This window comes from Acinonyx jubatus, chromosome B2 (assembly GCF_027475565.1).
Source record: "Acinonyx jubatus isolate Ajub_Pintada_27869175 chromosome B2, VMU_Ajub_asm_v1.0, whole genome shotgun sequence".
In the NCBI taxonomy this organism is placed as follows: domain Eukaryota; kingdom Metazoa; phylum Chordata; class Mammalia; order Carnivora; family Felidae; genus Acinonyx; species Acinonyx jubatus.
Window position 1 is genome coordinate 53,128,072 of NC_069385.1, and position 20,930 is coordinate 53,149,001.

At 37.1% G+C, this 20,930-nt stretch overlaps 1 protein-coding gene across 3 annotated transcripts in view; it reads left to right on the forward strand.

Moving 5' to 3' along the window:
- SESN1 (sestrin 1) overlaps nt 1-20,930 on the forward strand; it is a 114,308-nt gene that overhangs the window by 85,819 nt on the left and 7,559 nt on the right. The window contains exons 1-5 of one of the 3 annotated variants that reach the window (XM_027057136.2): nt 6,514-6,760; nt 13,581-13,646; nt 14,426-14,626; nt 15,254-15,436; nt 17,399-17,641. In XM_027057136.2, the coding sequence (XP_026912937.1) occupies nt 6,659-6,760; nt 13,581-13,646; nt 14,426-14,626; nt 15,254-15,436; nt 17,399-17,641 (795 nt within the window). In that variant the 5' untranslated portion in view covers nt 6,514-6,658. The other 2 variants (XM_053222394.1, XM_027057134.2) reach the window with 2 other exon arrangements.

Genomic DNA, 20,930 nt, shown 5'->3' on the forward strand with positions numbered 1-20,930 from the left:
TGGGTGGCTCAGTCGGTTAAGCATCTGACTTTGGCTCAGGTCATGATCTCACGGTCCATGAGTCTAAGCCCCGTGCCCCGCGTTGGGCTCTGTGCTGACAGCTCAGATCCTGGAGCCTGCTTCGGATTCTGTGTCATCCCCCCACGCCCCGCCCCTCCCCTGATCGTGCTGTATCTCACTCTTTCAAAAATAAATGTTAAAAAAAATTAAAGATTATTACAGAGGAACTGAGTGGGGGTCTTTGAGTTCTATTAGAAAAGCACATATGTAGATCCCTATTCACTACATGCTAGTAATAATCATGGTGGGGGTGGGCAGGAATAGGGAGGTCAGGATAGTTGTTACAAATAAAAAAATAAAAATAACCTGATAAAAAGATTTTATGAGCACCTGGCTGGCTCAGTCAGAAGAACATCTGACACTTGATTCTTGATCTCTTGGATGTAGAGACTAGTAAGAAAAAAAAAGAATTTTTAAAAAATTATAGGTTACATACTAAAACCAGTTCTTGCCTTGTGCCTACAAACAGAAGTACTTTGAGAATTAAAATAATATATATATATTTTTTTCACATATGTTTTTAGGTAGAGTTGAAATCCAGCTCCTCAAAAAGCATTTTAAAAATTATACAATACAGTAGTATATGTGCACAGAGAAATATTTTCCACTTGAATATGTCATATATTTAGTATCATTGGTTACCTTTTTTTTTTTGAGTTTGTATCACTTCCTTTTTCTCTTTCTTTAAAGCTACAGTAGTAGTTCCTACATACATATGGGATAAAGTCCAAACTCTCAATTTCCCACCACACCTGAACCTCAACCTATTCCAAATTATACCAATTCCTTCTTATTTAACTCAACAATAATGCTGAAAAGTAATTCACCTGTAAAAATTGTAGCATTTTTGTATGAGTTCTCCCATTTAATTTTGAGATCTCAATAGACACTTTCTTTTCTGTCATTTCACCTTAGGCCTAAAGGTGTTTAAAGCCAAATTTGGTTACAGAATGTTCATGAATCTTGTCAAACAATGGTATGTATTCAGGCAGTATCTGACTTGTAAGTACCTGCCTGACTTAACAAATGAACCAAATACTCCATTGCCCAAACCTATATAGCTAGCTTAGCAGTGCAAGCAAAGAAAAATCAAAGAAGCTTGGGAATATCTGTGGATTCCCAAGAAGAAGATGAGGAGAAACTATGAAAAACAGTAGTTGCTTTAGCAAAGCTGAACCCAAGGACAAGCTGATTCCCAAGCACAGCCTGCCTGCCTGGATAGTGGACCCCAAACCTCCAAAAATGTTTGTCTAGATGGCCCAAATCTTTCATAAACTTAATATCATTATTGAGGTTTCTTTTTTTTTTTAATAGAAAAATCTCTGTGAAGTTCATTCATTATATACTTATTGAGGGTCTACCATGTGCTAGGCACTTGGGCATTGAAAATACAGCAGTGAGCAAAAAAGACAAACATTCTGATTTTACAAAGCTTATATTCTGTTGAGTCAGACTAAATAAATTACTATGAGATATCAGTACCTCCTACAATGAATAGTATGAATTGGTTTAGGAAGACTGCTTTCTTCCTAGCACTTAACCAGTTATTCTAAGAGGAATAGGGTTGGTATGAGGACCTTTTAGTAGACTTAGGTAGAGTCTTAGGGTAGATTTAGGTGAGTTCTGTAGAGAAGGAGCTCTAGGTAACATGAGGTCACCAAAGGCCTGGGAAAAGACACCAGGAGGACAGGGATAGAGTAGAGGAGATAAGCTCTCAAAGACCAAGCTCACTCATTCCATGCTTTTATTTTTTAACGAGATCTCATCCTGAGTATAAGAAAGGAAGATAAATTTTTTCTTCTTCATTCCCTCTTTTCTTGTCCTCAGAATCAAGAACTAAGACTAATACTGGAACTAGAGTGTTTTATGCTAAGCAAAATTAATCAGTCAGAGAAAGATATCATATGGCTTCACTCATATGTGGAATTTAAGATACAAAACAGATGAACATAGGGGAAGGGAAGCAAAAATAATATAAAAACAGAGGGACAAACCATAAGAGACTCTTAAACACACAGAACAAACAGGAGCTGTGGGGGTGGGGTGGGCTAAATGGGCAATGGGCATTAAGGAGGACACTTGTTGGGATGAGTACTGGGTGTTATATATAGGTGATGAATCACTGGATTCTACTCCTAAAATCATTATTGCACTATATGGTTAACTAACTTGGATGTGAATTAAATTTTTTTTTAACTTTTTTAAATAAATAAGAATGGTGAGAGCTTAAAAAAGAAAGAACTGAGACTAATACATAGTTATCAAAATTTGTAAATTATTCATTAAAAGAAGCAACCCAGCTTCTGCTGCTTTGGATTCAGATAGACCTGGGTTCTAATCCTTAAAGGCAATTTACTACTTTTATAATCTTGGATGATTTACCCATGCTTTATGAATTTCTGTTTTATAAATTTGAAAATAGGAATAATTATCTGCTTTATATATGTCAATTGCTTCAGTGTCTAATGGGTAGGAGTTAGTAAGTTACTGGTCTTATTAACCTGGAAAACCTGACCACAATTTAACATGCTTGTTCTTTAGGGGAAAGTGATTTTCTAATTTAAAGCTACTGACATTGTTTGGAACACTGCTTGTTTACAAATGTGGGTGATGGCCTATGTTTCTAAAACCCTATTAGAGATTTAAAATTGTGCATTTCTAAAAGAAGAAGCCCTAAAGGAAAGAATAAGGCAAAGATCTGTCAATATTCTTGCTCCTTTATAAGTGATAAAATTCTAAAAATTAAATTGAAGAAGTGAGAAAAGTAGAGGACAAATAAGAGAACAATGTAAAATTAAAGTTCAGTGCTAAAAGGATCTCAATGTACTCAAAACATGTCGAAAGGAAAAAAAAGTGCTTAGCAGACAAGCTATATATATAAAAACAGGAAGATATGAGCTGGAGGAGAAAAATCTTGACAAAATTAGTAAGCAGAAGTAATCTTATAAACCAGCATTCATTCTAAATAAAATGTTTTAAATGACAATAGGACAGTTTTCAATAATGCTTTAAGCCCACTCTTAAAGGAGTTCTTTGGCTTAATGGATGAAATCACTGCTATGTGTGTTTGCTAACCAATTACTAAATATAATTCCTTTCTACTGAATAGATCTACAAATCTGTTGTACTTTAATTCCTTTGGTTAACGGGAAAATTCAAGGTTTAATATGTGGTCCATGGAAGTGTGATTATGCCTTTTGGCCTGATAAGTATTCATTCTACTAAAACGTATCTATTATTTTCCATGAATTAACTATATTTTCAAAAGTCTAATGGATGTAAGAAGTCACTTAGGAGAACAGCTAATTTGAAATTTATTTCCTCAATTTCAAAAATAAGAGTATGAGGCATGATTTCCTTTCTCCAGAAATGTATTATGTTGGAGAGACAAAATCTACCTTCATCCCTACACTTTGCTTCATTCCCATTGTTCTTCAGACCTCCCTGTTGCCTTGCCAGAATTGCCTCAACAGCCTTCCTAACCATCTTTCTGCCTCTAATTTTGTCCCTTCCAATATATTTTTTTAAACCTTAGCTGAAATGCAAGTCTGATGTCTTTCTACTATTTAAAACTTGCAAGAACTCCACAGTACTCTTAACAATGAAATTTACATTCTTTAAAATAAAGCTTGAACAAGGTCCCTCCTTACTGTTGATTTTTTACTTGAACTCTATCACTGTCTTCTTCCAGACCCAATAAACTTCCTTTATTCTGCTTCCCTATTTGGACCATTCTCTCTCTCCCTGGCCTCTGGGCCTTTGCACATGCTGTTTCCTTTGTTTAGAACTCTGTCTCTATTCTCTCAAGTCCCCTCTCCTGCCTCCCCCAACCCCCAATTTCTTGCCAAAGCCTCTCCACTAATCCTATAAGTCCCAGCTCAGATGTTCCTCCTTCAGAAAGCACAGCTTCAAGTCCAGACTCTCTAATACATCATAGTTCTTAGCTCAGATAAAGTCACTTAACACCACTCTGCTTTTACATAGTATATCAGCTTATTCTTGAGAAAATTAGAGTTGAGACCATTACTACTAATGACAAATGCAAAAACTTCACTTTGATACAATTGCGTAAGTCTACCAAAAGATTTTTAGAGGAAAGGAAATATTTCAGAATTACTATTACTTCTTGGATTAAGTATCAGGTTTCTTCCTAGAAATAAATAATGTTAGAAATGTTTAAGTAGCAGACTTTGTAAAGTAACTGCTAGCCTATAATGATAACCTGTGGTAAATATCAAAAGTTTAGTCCTTTCCAGTTACTGTTCCGTGCTCAGTTTTCATTTTTTTAGCAGATGTTTATTGCATGCCTATGACATGCCTACCACTAGGGGTTCATTAGGAGAAACACCTTCAGGACATCTGGCCTACTCAAGAAGTGACACAATGATATTTTCAGGTTAATACATTGGTTGGAATTCTTGGTTACTATAGATTTATTTGGAGGCAACCCTTTTATGTTGAGAATAAAGTGACTAATTCACCATGCTGCTCTATTGTAATAGAGCAGAAATTATTACTCTTTGAAGAAATTATGTCAGTCCTTTTAGAGACCATAAAGGAATCTTGACATTTAATGGCTTAAAGGTCCTCAGTAAACCATAGAATTATAATATGAGTTAAAATTATCTTTCTTTTTATGTAAGGCAGCATCAAAGTATATAAACTGAAATTTTCTGGGGGGAAAAATCCTAATTGCAGCTTCCTATACAATTTCAGTGTATACCTCTTCAATATTTATCAAGCTCTAAGTATCAAACACTACTCTATATATAGTTTGTAGTTTTGATTTGTATTTATTTTGAACCATTTTTGGGTTAGCTAAATGCTAGTCTCTCATTAAAAAATAGAAAGGTAAGCATTCTCCATTTTGCAAATGACATAATTTTAATGTCATAAACAAGGTCATGCCCTACTAGACAACTCAGCCCCATTGTTGTATTCCTTCCAGAAAATAAAAATCACAGCTCAACTCTTCTAGAAGCAAAGTCATCATTTTCACTTATTTCTCATTATCTAGCATTATAACTCACAACCTCATATATCAAGTCCATTTATGTTTCCAAGGTATTCATCTACAACCAGTTTATTTTAGAGGGTATGTCCTATTGCTGCAAACTGGATGATTTACTGGGCTTATTTTTGCTGCTTGTTGGTTTGTGGCTGAGTGGGCATTTGATTATCCTGTTTGCTTTTGTGGCTGTGCTCAGAAGAAGAGAAAGCTTGGAAGCCTCTGTAGCCTTTTCTTTTATGTTATTATTAACCCAAAATTGCTTTTCTTGACAGCAAAAATATTTTGTGTGCTTTAGCAATTTATAAAAACCGTGTATGAGAATATACAGTATTTATCTTATTTATCTGGAGAGGATTAAAAAAATAACCATTTTAACTTGCTTTTAAAATACATTTTAAGAGCTGTAAGAGTAACTTAATCTTCTCTGAGACATTGTAACCTCCACTCTTAAGACTGAAACTTATTTGCATTTAGGAGTCCTGGTTCTGTGTCTGTCAGTATTTATTGATTTAAACTGCGCTTTTTTCCTTTTGTCATGATGTTCCAACTTTTTTTTTTAAACCTGGACATGTAAGCTTTTGAAAACACAAGAGCAAACATGCAAAAAGAGATCTAATTTAGGAGGTGATTTTTTAAAAGAAGTTAATGAATCCATTTAAGGAAATAGTGTTCACACAGGATTTGAGAGATTTGCGACCCAGGTCCAACAGTGTCAGTTATTTATGCTCCTTTTTAACCTATATTGTCTCAAGTTCCTCATCGGATTTTAGAGAAATTCTTTCTTTAGAACCCAGGGCACTTATGGGAGAATATTAGAAATGTTAAAGCCTTGGAATATACTTGCGAGGAAAAGGGAAATTCAGAGATTGGCTACCAAGCCTTATCTGTGTAGGAGAGTGATATTTATAGCTTCTACATAGCTTACCAAAAATAATTTTATATTGAATATAGGCCATGGTCCCATACTTGTTGCAGCATTCCGGGCCCATTCAGCGTTGTTTGCGCATTACTGGAAAGGCTGAAGGGGATTTCAACAGTTTATAAAATGTAAAGCGAACTTGGTTATTTATTCCTGGTGGTGCAGGGTCCGCTTAGAGGTGGGCTGCTCTTCGGCTCAAGGTAAATGAATCCGAGTAGGTGGGAAGGAGGGCAGTCTCTCCGCTGCTGAAGCTGGGGGCAGGGGCGCGTTCGCCTTTCCGTGACGCCCGAGTGCTCGCGCCCCACCCCAGCCTTAAAGCAAGCCCACCGAGCCAGTTCTGGACGCGAGAATCAGCTCCTGGCGGAGAGCTCCGCCGCTCGAGGTTGTTTTTCCCCCGGCCGCGTCTGGCCGCCCCCCAACGCCCGCCCCTCCGCGTCAAGGGGGCGGGGCTCCGCGGCGCCGCGGGCCGGCATTGGCGCGGCGGGCCGCTGGGCCGGCGGAGTGACGGCGGGGGCGGGGCCGCGCGGCTTGTTTGCTCGCGCCGCGCTGCCGCCGAGGTCCGCGCTGCCTGAGGCGCTGCAGCCCGGAGCCCGGCCGTCCGGTCAGCGTTCGCCTTTTCCGCGCCGCCGGGCTTCTCCTGCGCGTCCGCAGCCGGTCCCCGCGCCGACATGCGCCTGGCCACCACCGCGAACCAGGCGTACACGGCCTCGCTGGCCGTCTCGGAGCTGCTGGGCTGCAAGCAGTGCGGCGGGGGCCGCGGCCAGGACGAGGTATCCGGGCGAGGGGCCGGGCGGGCGGGTACCCGGCACGGCTGCCCGGGCTGCACGGAGGTCGCGATGCCTCCCCGCCTTCGTACCCAACAGCTGCGGAGAACGCTCCGCATTGGAGAGTGCCCCGGGAGCAACCGCCCGGCCGGCCGCCCTGCCCGGCGGGGGGCGTCTCGGGCCGGCCCGCGCCCCTCAGGTTGAAGGGGCGGCCTGTGGTGGGAGGGGGGACGGTTTCCCCGGGAGAAAATGCTGAGGCTGGCAGACACAGCTGCCTCGGTCATTTAAATGGAAGTCTCCAAAACGTAAATAACGTCGTCCTGTGTGCAAGTGTCCACAAGTCAGAACCGAACAAAGCTCCAGTCTTAGGGTAGAACAGCCTGTGGATTTTTCTCCCCTCGGCGTCTTATCAGAACATTATCGGTGACCCCCCCCCCCCGTTGGCCTCCTACTCAAAAAAAGGGGGGGGGGAATAACATTTGAGTCGGTTAAAAGATGCTGCCGCCTGGAACACGTATGTTCTGCCGGCTCTATGACGTTATGCACCGCGCTTACCCCTGGTTGTTAACCATCCCCGTTGCGCCTGAGACGGCCTTCAGGAGAAAGCGGTTCAGTTGTGACATTTTGTATTTTTCCCGAGGGGTTGTGAATAACGGTCCCATTTGAAAGTTGCTAGTACAGCTAACCGAAATCTGAGCCTTTAAAAGGCTTTCGTTCAAAAGGTGACAAAGGAGAAAGAGAAACAGTCATTAAAGTTTGAATTGAACTCAGAACGCTGGGTTGCCATCGGTCACGAAATCTAGGAATGTCTCCGCAGCGTTGCCCACTTAGGGGACTCCGTTCTAGTGTTTCTGTTGTTTCGTAAGTGGAGACTGCGTGGCGAGTGGACTGCATGGATTCACGCAACTTGAAGAGAAGACCTCGTGGGGGCTGTAGGACACACTTTCCTGGATTTTAACGTTAGTGGGTACATGATACGCTCCCCGTTGTGTACAGATCATGCAGCAACCTAAACACCAACAAAACTTGCGCTGCCTGTTGCTTTGGAAACTCTATCAAAGAAACAAAACCGTGTGGAAGTGTTGACATCCCATTTCTGGTTTCCGTTTGCAGGCCATAACAGATCTTTTCTCATTTTGACTAGAGGCGATCCCCAGTCGCGGAGCTTGAATAGCTGTTATTTCTGATGGTGTTTGGGTGCAGAATCCCGGTTCTCGCCCAGATCTAGAGTCTCTAAGTATAGCCGCGAAAACTGAAAGATGAAGGGATACATTGTAGCTTGCTGGTTGGTTTCCGTGCCCGTGGGATTGTGTTTAGGAAACTAGGAAGCCTTGCGGAGTTGTATTTTATCACTTTTAACACATCCGACATGTGGGAAAATAAGTCAGGAAGTAGTGCTTTATAGGAAAACTATTCATTTTACAAAAGAATTAATAACATGACTCTTTCAACTAGCATGCCTCCAAATAAAATGCTTTAAAATGAAACACTTTTCAGGGATGGAACTCCTGACTAAAATACAGGGCACACACATGGCCTAAGTCAGCCTTACAAATCCAGTACTTTGAAGTCAGTGTGGTTTTTGTTTTGTTTTGGTTTTTTGTTTTGTAGTTTTTTTGAGGTTTTTTTTTTTTAAATATGTTTTATAGAAGACCAGAGACTGGAAAAAGAGGTACCTAAACTTTCAGTATTTCCAAGTTCCCAAGCAGAGGTAATGACAATGTTAAAAGAAGCACCAGTACATTTGTTATAGCAGGAATATATTTTTGTTCCTTCTACATCTTTTCATTTCTGTTCAAAATTTTTGAATGTCAGAAGCCTAGCACCAGCTCTAGGAAATGATTCTCCTAAAGAAGGGAGAGTGGGGTGGGAGCTTTCACTTTGTACACAATTTATTGTTGCCTAGTTGAAACACATACTGCTTTTGTAATTTTTTTTTTCAATCAAAATTAATATGAGCATCATGGTTATTGGTATAAGACGTCTGGACAGTTTTTTAAAAGTGCCCCAAGCCCAGTGAGAAAAATGATTCAAATGACTTAATCATATTTACTTTTCCACTTGTTTTGCAAGTGGGTAGACACTAGAAGCCAAGGAATGCTTTTATTTTGCATTTGTGGCACATCACTGTCTCACTTAAAGGAGGATATTGCTGTAGATTCCTTAATGTATCTCTGACCAATTTGGAAATGATCAGAGCAGTACTTTTAGCATGCCAACACTGATTCGTAAGGTGATACAATACAGATACAGTGTTTCTGTGGTACTGTCTACATTTGCTAAGAATTTTCATATTGTGAAAATGAGTGTCTTAGTATTACATGCTACTGAAGAAATAGATGTTATGTCAGAAATTTGCAGCGGTGTTGTCAATGCAGAGGCTGTTGCTGTCTTTTTCAAAATGCTGATTAGGAGAATTGTTGAGAGGAAAGAACTGTTAGTTCCCATGTTAGTTTTTCCAGCCACACCTTCACCAAAGGCCTGTGAGGTTTGTGCTGTGATTAGCATCTACATCTGCTTTTTAAACAAGGCCATTTGCTATCGGCAGTTCTGTGTCTTAGAATCTGGATTGGCCAAAACGTATTCAAAGTCTGTAATTAATTTTCTTCAATAGCAGCAGATAAGGCATAATTGAAATAACGTTTAGGAAATTATGAAATGCAGTTAGTTTGGCTTATGATTACCCTATTGAAGACCTGTAGTAGCTTTTTAAAATCAATACCTGCTAGAAGATAGGGTAGTAGCTAATTTGTCATGTTGACTAGGAAAAGAAGTATTCAGAAAATGAGTTTTCCAGAAAATTAGCCTTTTAGAAACCAAGAATACTATTGCATAACAACAGTGATATCCAAAAGGACCTTTAAGGTGTCAAAACCTCTTACAGAGGCTCAAAAGAGTAATAATGACAACTCTAGAACCAGATTTCCTAGATTCAACCCCTGTCTGCACCACTCGCTAATACTAACTGAGCTAGGTACTTGATTTCAAATTACATACATACGTATAATTTATAAATTATTATATGTGATTATTTTATGTTTATAATTATTGTATGTTACATAAACATTATATAGAATTTGATATATATAGAAATATATATAATTTATAAAATCATCTCCTTCCTGCCTGAATCTGGACTAGGATATGGTGGAATGGAGTCTTAGAGCTCATCAGTTGATATTCTTGTATCTCTCTCCTGTACCTCATCTATTAAGAAACAGAGCAAAGGACATTGAGTAAGCCTTCAAATATGGAGAATAAGTTGATGTGAGTCTAGAATAGCACTCACTATATTTCCCATTAAATTAGTCGATCAGTCCTTTTTGGGAAAGACTTGATTTTTTTTAAGTATATCAGTGTCTCCCTTCCCCCAGTCTTTTCTTTCACTTCCTCTCCTTTGCCTTCCTACCATTTCCCTTTCTGCCCTTAAGGAATGGCACAGACCTCTCACAACTTCTTCATCTTAATAGGAAATTGACCCTGGTAGTCTGGATGTGAGCTGGGTACAATTCTATTTTATCCGGAACTAGACTTAGGTAAAATAATGAAATTGGAATCTTGAATGTCAGAGACTTCTTTCCATTCCTTTCCTTTCTTCAGTTTATCTTCTCTTCCATCTCCAGTTTTCTTGCCAGACTGGTACCTCATCAAGGAATTAATGTAACCTCAACAATAAGAGATTATTAGCATAATTGGTCTATAATCCATTCCCAAGAATGTTTACTTTTAGTTAACATCCTGCTTTAAAACACATAGTTTTTCACTCTGAAAGAATGTTTGTCTAAAGGAACTGTGAAGGAAGGTTTTGCCCACTGAAGGGAAGGAATAGGGGAGACAGTGATACAAGTATGACTATTAAATTTGGCTGTAGGGGTAGACTTTCAAAGACTTGAAAAGTATATAGGACCATTGGGAAAGGTCTTTGCTATATTTATAGGAAAATACTCCATTCTGAAACACTGATAGCCACTTTCTTTGAATTCTAAAGCTATTGTTTTATGATAGTTCAATATGTAAAGTATATATTTGGTATAGAAACAAAACCAAAATAATAGAATTCAACCTCTTTGTTTTGAGGTCCATGTGCTATCAGTCTTGTTATTAAAAATATGTATATGCCACCCACATGTTGCTAATTTAGTTAAAATAAAGTCCTATAAATGGAATTGCTAAGTTTTTTTTCTCTCCTTACAGATAGTAACAAAATATATGCATCTTACGCACTTTGCTCTCCCCTACCTCACCCCCCTGATGCACACTCAGTATATATCTTGGAGGTCTTTTAAAGCCAACTCATACAGAATTGCTTCATTCTCCTTGTAAGGACTGCATGTAATTCTAGTCTGTGGTCATACTACATTAAAACAGTCCTGTTGATGAGAGCTCAGGTTGTTTTATATTTTGTACTGTTACAATGTTGCAGTGATTATCCTTTTACCTATGGCATGTCTATGAGTACAGATCAGCATTTAAAATGAAATTGTTGACTCAAAGGATTTGTGACTTTTTAACTTCAATCATTATTACAAACTACCCTCTCTATAAGTTGTAGTGATTTACACTTCTTATGTATTCCTTGATCTTACTTCCTCACCCTTCACAACACTCCCATGAGCAATGTATAAGTAACGAATATTTATCCACCTCCTCTTCAGCACAGCCTACTATTAAACTTTTGATCTTCAGCAATCTTTTAGGTGAAAAATAGTATCTCAGTGTAGCTAACTTAAAGTTTTATTGTGAGGTTGACCATTTTTCAGCCATTTCTTTGAACTCTCCGTGTCCTTTGTACATTTTTCTATCAGGTTGTTGTAGATTTTCTTACTGATTTGTAGGAGTTTTCATGTACTCAAGAAATTTAGCCCCTTTGATATAGAAACTGCAAATATATTTCCCGATTTTCTGTTTGCTTTTGACTTTTTTATATGTTTATTTTTCCCATGTGAAAGTCTTTATTTTTATGTCATCAGATTTACTAGTTTTCTATTTTACGACTTCTGGGTTTTATGACATTCTTAGGCCTAACTTCATTCCATGAGTGTTTTCTTCCAGCACTTACGTTTTTTGGTTTGGGGTGTTTGTTTTTTTTTAATACTTACCTCTAAGTATGATTTATGGTTCTAACTTTACTTTTTTCTGAGTGGCTATCTAGTTGTATCAAGATCATTTGTTAAATAATCCATTTCTCCTCCATCTGAAATACTACATTTTAACACAGTACAGTCTCAAGAATAGTAGTGTCTCTCAGGTATAAAAAGAGTGATAAACTCTTGAAATGGGCATTTTCCTAAAATGCATTTTATTTAAATAATATAGTGAAGAAATGAAGAGGGGTAAATATTGAATGTAACCTTAACATTTTGCCCAATATATCTTGATATCTATGTAATTGGATCAGAAATTCAGCAGTTAGAAAGGCTAATAGAGTCATTGTTTTATATAAATGGCTGCATTTGTGTTAAGATGATGTATTGAATAGAAGGAATATGGAGGTTTTTTTCTTGCATTTATTACGGGCTAATAAAATTAAGACATGCCTGTGGCCAGACCAGTGAATTGAGTGCCTCCTCTAGTGAAGGGTATAATTAGAGCATTGCTGTGTTCAGTGTAAGTGTATTGGCAAGTGTATTTGAATCGACATCTTAAGTTATCCCAATAAAGATTTTCTTCAGTTTTGTCCTGCCTGCTTAATTTTTAAAAATCCACTCTGCTCAAAAGGTTTTCATTCACTTGGACCAGATTTTTTGAATTGCTGCCACATATCCTTCTCTGTCTGCAAACCAACCCCCCCACCTTTTTTTTTCTTTAAAAGGAACATCCTGAAGGACTTTTGGAAGCAGTAGAGGGTACAAATAATATTTGTATGTAGTTATATAAGCAAGGGTTTAATATTTAGATGTGTAAACTTCAGGAATTTGGGGGGGATTTTTTTGTTGTTGTTTTTTTTAGAAACCAGATTGGTAGGACATGAGCCTTAAAAAAAAAAGTTATTATTTTAGTTTTGTTTCTCTAATCACACAGTATTGGGGAAAAGATGGACCTTTAATACGTACTTGTCACTTTTTGTTAACCACACTACCCTGTCACATCAAATATAGGTTTCTAGTAGACTCTCAAGTACAGGGTTCTAGATTTACTATGTCAAAGGGCAGAAAACCTTTATTTGTTAATCAGTTGGGCTTCTCTAAAATATAAGCAAAATTGATAACATACTATAAATAAAAGATTTAAAGCAAACTTGCAAAGTTAGTTTCTCGAAGATTGTTTTACTCAGCCACAGAGAAAACATGCCCTGCAGTACTTTCTTTTATGGATTTAAGTAACTACTTTTTATTTTTCATAGTATTTCTTCTCCTATTGTGAAGTGTTATTGTAGATGTAATAATAATTAACACTCCTTTCAACTTAAGACATCTAGGCAGAGGTTAGTGAGTTTTCATTTCCTGACAAGATACACAGGGGTTGATGTTTTGGTTGGTTGAGTTTTGGATGTACAAACACATTGGTCTTATTTTGTATCAGTGACAGTCCACAGGGTTGGTTGCTATGTGCTGAACTTTCTGTTCTAGACTTTCTGCCAAGTACTTTATGCAAAACTCTGGTTTTAGTGAAACAGGTTTTATTGTTTTTAGTCTGTGTCATATTATAAGCTCTTGTCAGCCATATGATGCAAACAGAGGAGTTGGTATGTATATATGGCCATGAAAACAAACCACTAAAACAAGCCTGTCTCTGTTCAACTGGTTGTTTTTCCTCCCATTCCTGTAGCCTCAGTTCATGTTGTTTACTGCTGAGAGGCCTGAGATGGTGTAATTTTCTTTTCTAGGAACTTGGAATTAGAATTCCTCGACCACTAGGACACGGACCAAGCAGATTCATCCCAGAAAAGGAGGTATGTTGTTTGTGAAAGTACATAGTGAACTGTATGCTTTTAAGGAAAAGCTTTCATGACCCACATCTTGGCATCTGAACAACTGTTGGACAACAACATGTTTTACGCAGAGTTGATTGCAGTTAATCATCATGCTTTGGCAGTGAATCTGTGGGATTAGAAAGCTGTTATAGTCATGTTGATTTCTAGTATTTCATGACGCTTTTCTAACACCCATATTTAATCTAGGAAAGGCAAGACTTGTTTTTGACCAATAATACTCCATCTCTTTATATTTAGATGTTTAGTTAAGTGCATGCTCATAAGCTGAGTTACTTGGTCTTGACCATCTCCACAGGCTGGTGTCAATGCTAGATTGGATGTTTAATTCTAAATATGTAAAACTCCTATGCTTTAGATCTCCTTAAATTTTGGTTCTCCTTAAATTGAGACTAGGCGTTATAAGGAAAGGGTAAAGTCTTTAGAGTCCGTTTGCAGGCTCTGCAAATTTGATAATCTAAATCTGCTTCTTTATCTGGATTCTGGCCAAGTCTGCAAGCAGCCTATCTAGGTGGCCTTTAATGTTCGGCCTTTGTTGTTTATCTACTACCTACTACATAATATTCAACTGTTTATTCTTCTGTCTCGCTGCTAGTTGAGTTAAAGTTTCAGAATTATAACCTTTCTCTCAAGCCAAATTTAACCTGCTTGTAGATGACACTTAAAAAAAATACGTATGCACTGCATTCTAACACCAATTTACAATTTACGTAACCATGGTTTTCCTCTCTTTCATACAGATTCTCCAAGTGGGAAGTGAAGACGCACAGATGCATGCTTTATTTGCAGATTCTTTTGCTGCTTTGGGTCGTTTGGATAACATTACATTAGTGATGGTTTTTCACCCACAGTATCTAGAAAGTTTCCTAAAGACTCAACACTATCTACTGCAAATGGATGGGCCATTGCCCCTACATTATCGGCACTACATTGGAATAATGGTTTGTAAACATTAAATGAAAAATTCCTTCTGCCTCCTTTATTAATCATTTTAAGAGATGGTTAATGCTTTAAACACAGGGATGAATACTTATATTCTGACTTCTAATTGGATTCCTGTTAGATAGTATGTGGTTTTCCTCTTACTAAATAAGTATACTCTCAGATGTGTCTGTAAAAAGAAACAAGTGTTTATACATTATTAAGAACCATTTTCCATTAAATGAGAATAAAGAAGAACACAGGATCTATTCCACTGTTACAAATAGTTCACATTGACATAAGTGGTACTACTCCTGTTCGATTTGTAAATTATACTCCATTATTTTATGGTTGGCACCTTAATTGAAGTTTGTTAATCTGAGGATCTGAAAGTTATATAAATACAATTCCTAAGGTTCAAATACTTTTATCAGCTATTCAGTTTGTTTTTGGGATATTTCTGAGGTCTTTCTATGGTGTGTGTGATTTTTTTTAATGTTTATATGAAACTGCATTTCTGTGGTTTATGAAAAATTTGCAAACGGACTAATCAAACACTCGCTGTTTTACCCATTATAAAGGAAAAATATTCATAGTTTAAAATTTTAATATTTATAGTTAGATTGATCTTTTTGTTTTCTCTTAAGGCTGCAGCAAGACATCAGTGTTCCTACTTAGTGAACCTCCATGTAAATGATTTCCTTCATGTTGGTGGAGACCCCAAATGGCTTAATGGTTTAGAGAATGCTCCTCAAAAACTACAAAATTTAGGAGAACTTAATAAAGTGTTAGCCCATAGACCTTGGCTTATTACCAAAGAACATATTGAGGTAAGTAGAAGTGTAATGTATCTAAGGTGTCACTTAAAAAAAGATTTTTTTTAAAATAGACTTTAATCTTTAGAGCAATTTTAGGTTTACAGAAAAATGGCACAGAATATTCTCATATTCTACCCTCCTGAGACTCCCCCCAAGTCTCTTTTATTAACATCTAGCATTAGTATGATAACATTTGCTATAATTAAAGAATCAATATTGATCAATTAACTATTAACTAAAATCTGGGGCTTACCTTATGGTTCACTCTTTGTGTTGTATAGTTCTATGGGTTTTGACAAATGCTAATGTCATCTATCCACCATTACACTATCATACAAAGTCGTTTCACCGCTCTAAAAATCCTGTGGGCTCCACCTATTCATCTCCCTCCCCTTTTCCCTGAAACCCTGCAACTACTGATGTTTTTACTGTCTATAGTTTTGCCTTTTCCAGAATGTTACATAGTTGGAATCATACAGTATGTCATCTTTTCAGACGAGCTTCTTTTACTTATCAGTATGCATTTACGGTTCCTCCATGCATTTCCCATGGAAAATTTATTTTATTACTGAATAATAATACACCAGTGTATGGAGTTACCATAGTTTGTTTGAAAGCCATCTTGGGTTACTTCTGGTTTTGAGCAGTTACAATATAGCTGCTATAAACATTCACATGCAGGGGTTTTTTGGTGAACATAAGTTTTCAAAACAGGTAAATAATTAGGAATGTGATTGTTGGATTGCATGGTAAGCCTGTGTTTAGCTTTGTAAGAAACTGGGAAAAGGTCTTCCAAAGTGACTGTACCAGTTTGCATTCCCAGAAGCAGTGGATGAGCATTCCTGTTTCTCCATATCCTCACCAGCACTTGGTGTATCAGTGTTTTGGATTTTAGCCATTCTGATAGGTGTAAAGTGGCATCTTGTGTATCTTTTTAAAATGCCATTTAAATTAGTGCCTTCTGGTTCTAGGTAGATTGACATTCCCTAAAAGTATTTACCATGCAGTAGAAATACAACATATTTTTGGGCTTATCTTTCTATTTCATAAAACATTTTCAATACTACTCTATAATTGAAGCATCTTATTAAGATATAAGATCTGAAATTGATTAATGTAGTATCTATTATATTGTCTGGTAATGCAAAATTACACAGGATTATAAAACAAATAATGAAGCAGAAGGGATATGATATGCAAGACTTTGAAGAATCATAGACTTTACCTTGAACATAATTTTTTAAATAATTATAATTTGATGATTTAGGAATATGCAGAGTCAAGTTCAAACTACTGCCTTTAAAATTCCTTGAGACAGTTTGATAATAAAGAAGAACACAGACATATTTTATACAGTAGCTTCCACTTTAAATACAGATTTATTACATTTAGATTGAGACTTTGAACTAACAGTGAAAGCATTCAGAATCTGGCATCTGAAATATGGCAACTGCTTTTAAACAAAAAGCATTCTATTACATTTTAAAATCAGGATTTCAGAAAATCAAAATAATAATGAATATGTCATTATCAGGTTATGTTAAGCTCTGTTTGTAAATACATAATTCATAAAAAATTATATTAGCAAACTCTGGGTTCTATGTGTCTCAAATTATAATTGTACCCTAGGTTTTATACAGTGACTACTCCTGTTTTTAAGTTTATTTATTTATTTTGAGAGAGAGCACATGCGTGCACCTGCACACATGAGCAGGGGAGGGGCAGGGAGAGAACCTCAAGCAGGCTCAACGCTGCAGGCTCAACACTGTCAGCTCAGAGCCTGATGTGGGGCTCAAACCCATGAACCGTGAGATCATGACTTACACCAAAATCAAGAGTCAGATGGATGCCTAACCTACTGAGCTACCCAGGTGCCTCCTAATCCTGTTTTAAATAGATTAAATACCAAGATGAACTATTTACTTTTACCAACACCATAACCAGTGTAAAAATATGTTCTTTTTTTTTCTTAAGGGACTTTTAAAAGCTGAAGAGCACAGCTGGTCCCTTGCAGAACTGGTACATGCAGTGGTTCTCCTCACACACTATCATTCTCTTGCCTCATTCACATTTGGCTGTGGAATCAGTCCAGAAATTCATTGTGATGGTGGCCACACATTCAGACCTCCTTCTGTTAGTAACTACTGCATCTGTGACATTACAAATGGCAATCACAGTGTGGATGAGATGCAGGTCAACTCAGCAGGAAATGTTTCAGTAAGTATCTATTATTTGTTACAGGATTATCTTAAGACTAATCATAATGATTGCTGCTATATTATTTTTTCATGTGACTTCTTAGAAAACCTACCCTGTTAAGCCCCTCTACCTGTTCATTCAGCAAGTATTTACTGACTGCCTATAAATGCTCAGCAATTTAGTGCTAAGGGACATATAAAATTATAAGACCCTTTAGGAGGTTACACTCAAGTGTAATTTTAGGATCAGGAGCCACCAGCATATGCCCCATGAGAGCCAGCTAGTATTGAATGGGTGCTGCAGTGAGATGAGGGGAGGCTGAGACCATGCAAGTTAGTGGTGGAGACTCCCTGATGCTGATCACATTCTTTTCCTCTCTTTTGCATAAAAGAAACAGGCTGGTTTCTTAATTTTATCTTTTAGAAGAGTTAATCAGCCTTTATCTAGAAATTTCTTCTTTTAAAATTCTTTTTCATGTTTAACTTGGCACAAATATATATATAAGTGAAAGTAAATTTATTAAAATGTTTTCTATTCCTTCTCTGGGTTTTATATTTTCTCAATTTTGTTATTCCCTTGAAACAGAACAGAACAAGTTGAATGTTCTATAAGCAGATTTTAATTCCTGAATACAATGAGTCAAAATCCCCTTTGCATTCTTTTGCTATAGTGAAAAGATTTCCAAAGAGAAATCACAGAAACAACATCACAGTCTTCTGAATACTTTGCATGCATACATTTTCTCGGTTATATTATTCCCTTGAAACAGATTTGAACAGGTCGAATTACCTTTAATGTATATATTTGACTGTGGGCAGGTTACCTCCCTGAGCCTCTGTTCTTTCATGTCTAAATAGAGGTCAGACATAAGGTTATTTGAGGTTTAAATGAAATGTCTCTAAAGAAATAAAAGGCCTAGTACAGCTGGTATTATTTATCAGGTGCTAAATAAAAAGTAGCATTTACATATGGTGAGATTAGCACATGAAGGAAAATAATTTTCCCAGGATTGATCACTTGTGAGCTGATCACAAGGCCCAAGACCATCAGTTTCACCCTGTTGAGCCACCTGGATTAATGTTATAGGCTGTAATATTGGCCACTGATCATTTATTAAAACTTATATGAGATGGTCTAAGGGAAAATATATGTATTAGTTGTTAGGATGCTTGGAGTTGGATTGTGGTCCTTCCCTGCCTTTGATTTAGGACAAGGCTGAAGAAAATAATGGGGTTGGGGGTAGTCTTACAGTGCCTTTGGAAGGGCCAGAACTTGCCTTAAATCTTCCTCAACCACATAAGTATTTCATGTATTAGTGCTTGAGAGAATTTGAATGTAGGATGGGTTCAACTACACAAAAGGAAAAGATATTTACCACTTCTTTTTAATATGAAGTGAAGAGGCCACCTCTTAGTGCTAAAATGGTATGTAGTACATGAACACGCCTTCTTTCATTACAGAAAATTCCAAAATTTGTACTTTTTGTGTGGGAGTGTAGAAAGGCAAGATTGCTTTCCTGAACAACGGATGAATTAGCAGTAGCTTTAGTTTGTACGTAGGTACAGTTGGAGCACTAGGTATATATGTACTCTGGACTACTTAGAAGTAAGTTTTTGAATGTAACAAGTCAACTTGAGTTGTAATATATTTTGGGAAATCAGTTCAGTACACATTGTGACTGTAAACATTGTACTGTAAATGTTCTGTAGTTTTTCCCTAATAAAATTTTTGGGGTAAAGGGTAAAAAAAAAATAGCACAAGGCTAAAAAAGTACTTGATTGTCTCTAGTTATTCCTCTGTTACATGAGGTTAGTAGTAAAATAATAGAAATTTTAAATTTCTCTACTAGTCCCTGAGTTTGCTATTTAAAAGGTTTATGGCCCACACTGAGGGCACTTGTCAGTGAGCTAATATAGTTTATTCTTCAGGTACATATCAGATGTCTGACTCAGTTCAATTCAGATACAAGTGGTTAAAAAACCAAAAGAATTTCCTCATACAATATTAACATTTTAATATCAAAATTAAATGCCTTTTTTTTTTTACACTAACAACTTTAATAGTTTTTTTAAGGAGCAAAAGAAATGTACTTTATTTCCTTTACTTCTTCACTTTAAATCAATCAAGAATTGTCTTTCATAAGAATACTTAAAATTTGGGCTGTTTTAGGAGAAGGTAGCTACACAGAACAGGTAGTATAATGAAGGATAATGTGAATTGACAAAAACCTTAATATATATATATATTTTTTTTTGGTAAACCTTGGGTCATTCTTTTCAGCCCTTTATTTGGCCACCGACTCTCTCTTAGGAGTAATTAAGGAGAACTATGTACCAGAAGAACCTTTAATACATCATAGAAACACTTTCTATCATGAAATTGTGAGAGGAAGTACTCACTATAGGGTGCTTCGGTGTAACTGTTAGGATCATACAAAAATATAAAGCACCAGTAGTATAGATTTTTTGTTTCTTAATGTAGAATTATCCTTACAAGCTTTCTGCAACAAATATTTTGCAAATATCTACTATGTGCCAGGTATTATGCTGGGCTCTGAATATATACTCGTAAATTAGACAGGTCCCCTGTCTTTATGAAGGTTTGGTTTGAGGGAGGCAGGCATTAACAGTATCATGCAGTAACTATTACAAATTGTATCTGGTGCTCTGAAGGAATGAGCAGAATGCTGTGTGAGAATAATTAGGGTGGCAAGGTTTGGGATGGGGGGACAGGACAGGAAAAGCAAGTAAGCTGACATGAGTAGGACCAATGGGTGTAAACCAGGAAAAGAATATAAGAGTAGGGGAAGAACATTCCTAGCAAAAGATATGTATAATGAGGAAAACATTAATTTTGTGTTTGAACACTGAGATTTGAAATTGGAAGATTTCTTACTATTTTATAAGATAAATTCCACAGATTTGATCCCAGTTCCATAGTAAGGATGCAGCAGGGTATTGTTTGGCTAGTTCAAGTCCACTGGCCAGTCCTCCTGCGTCTGTCAGACCTATTAATACAGATGTCACTGCTCTAGTCATCCCAGCAAGTGACAGCTGCCAACCTCATTTGCAGAGGTCATGTGGAGAATTCCAGCCCTGTAAGGACACATTTCATTCTTAATTGGTAAATTCGAGCTGATTACTATAATTTGAAGATGATAGACACGTGTTGACAGTGTGCCCAAATGTGCATAGTTGAAGCAAAACCACTTAAACTTTGTATCTTATTTAAGCCGTTGTAAGTTGATGATTAGTGTTAAATTTTAATTCTTAAAACTTAGCATTAACAGTAATGACATTATTACTAA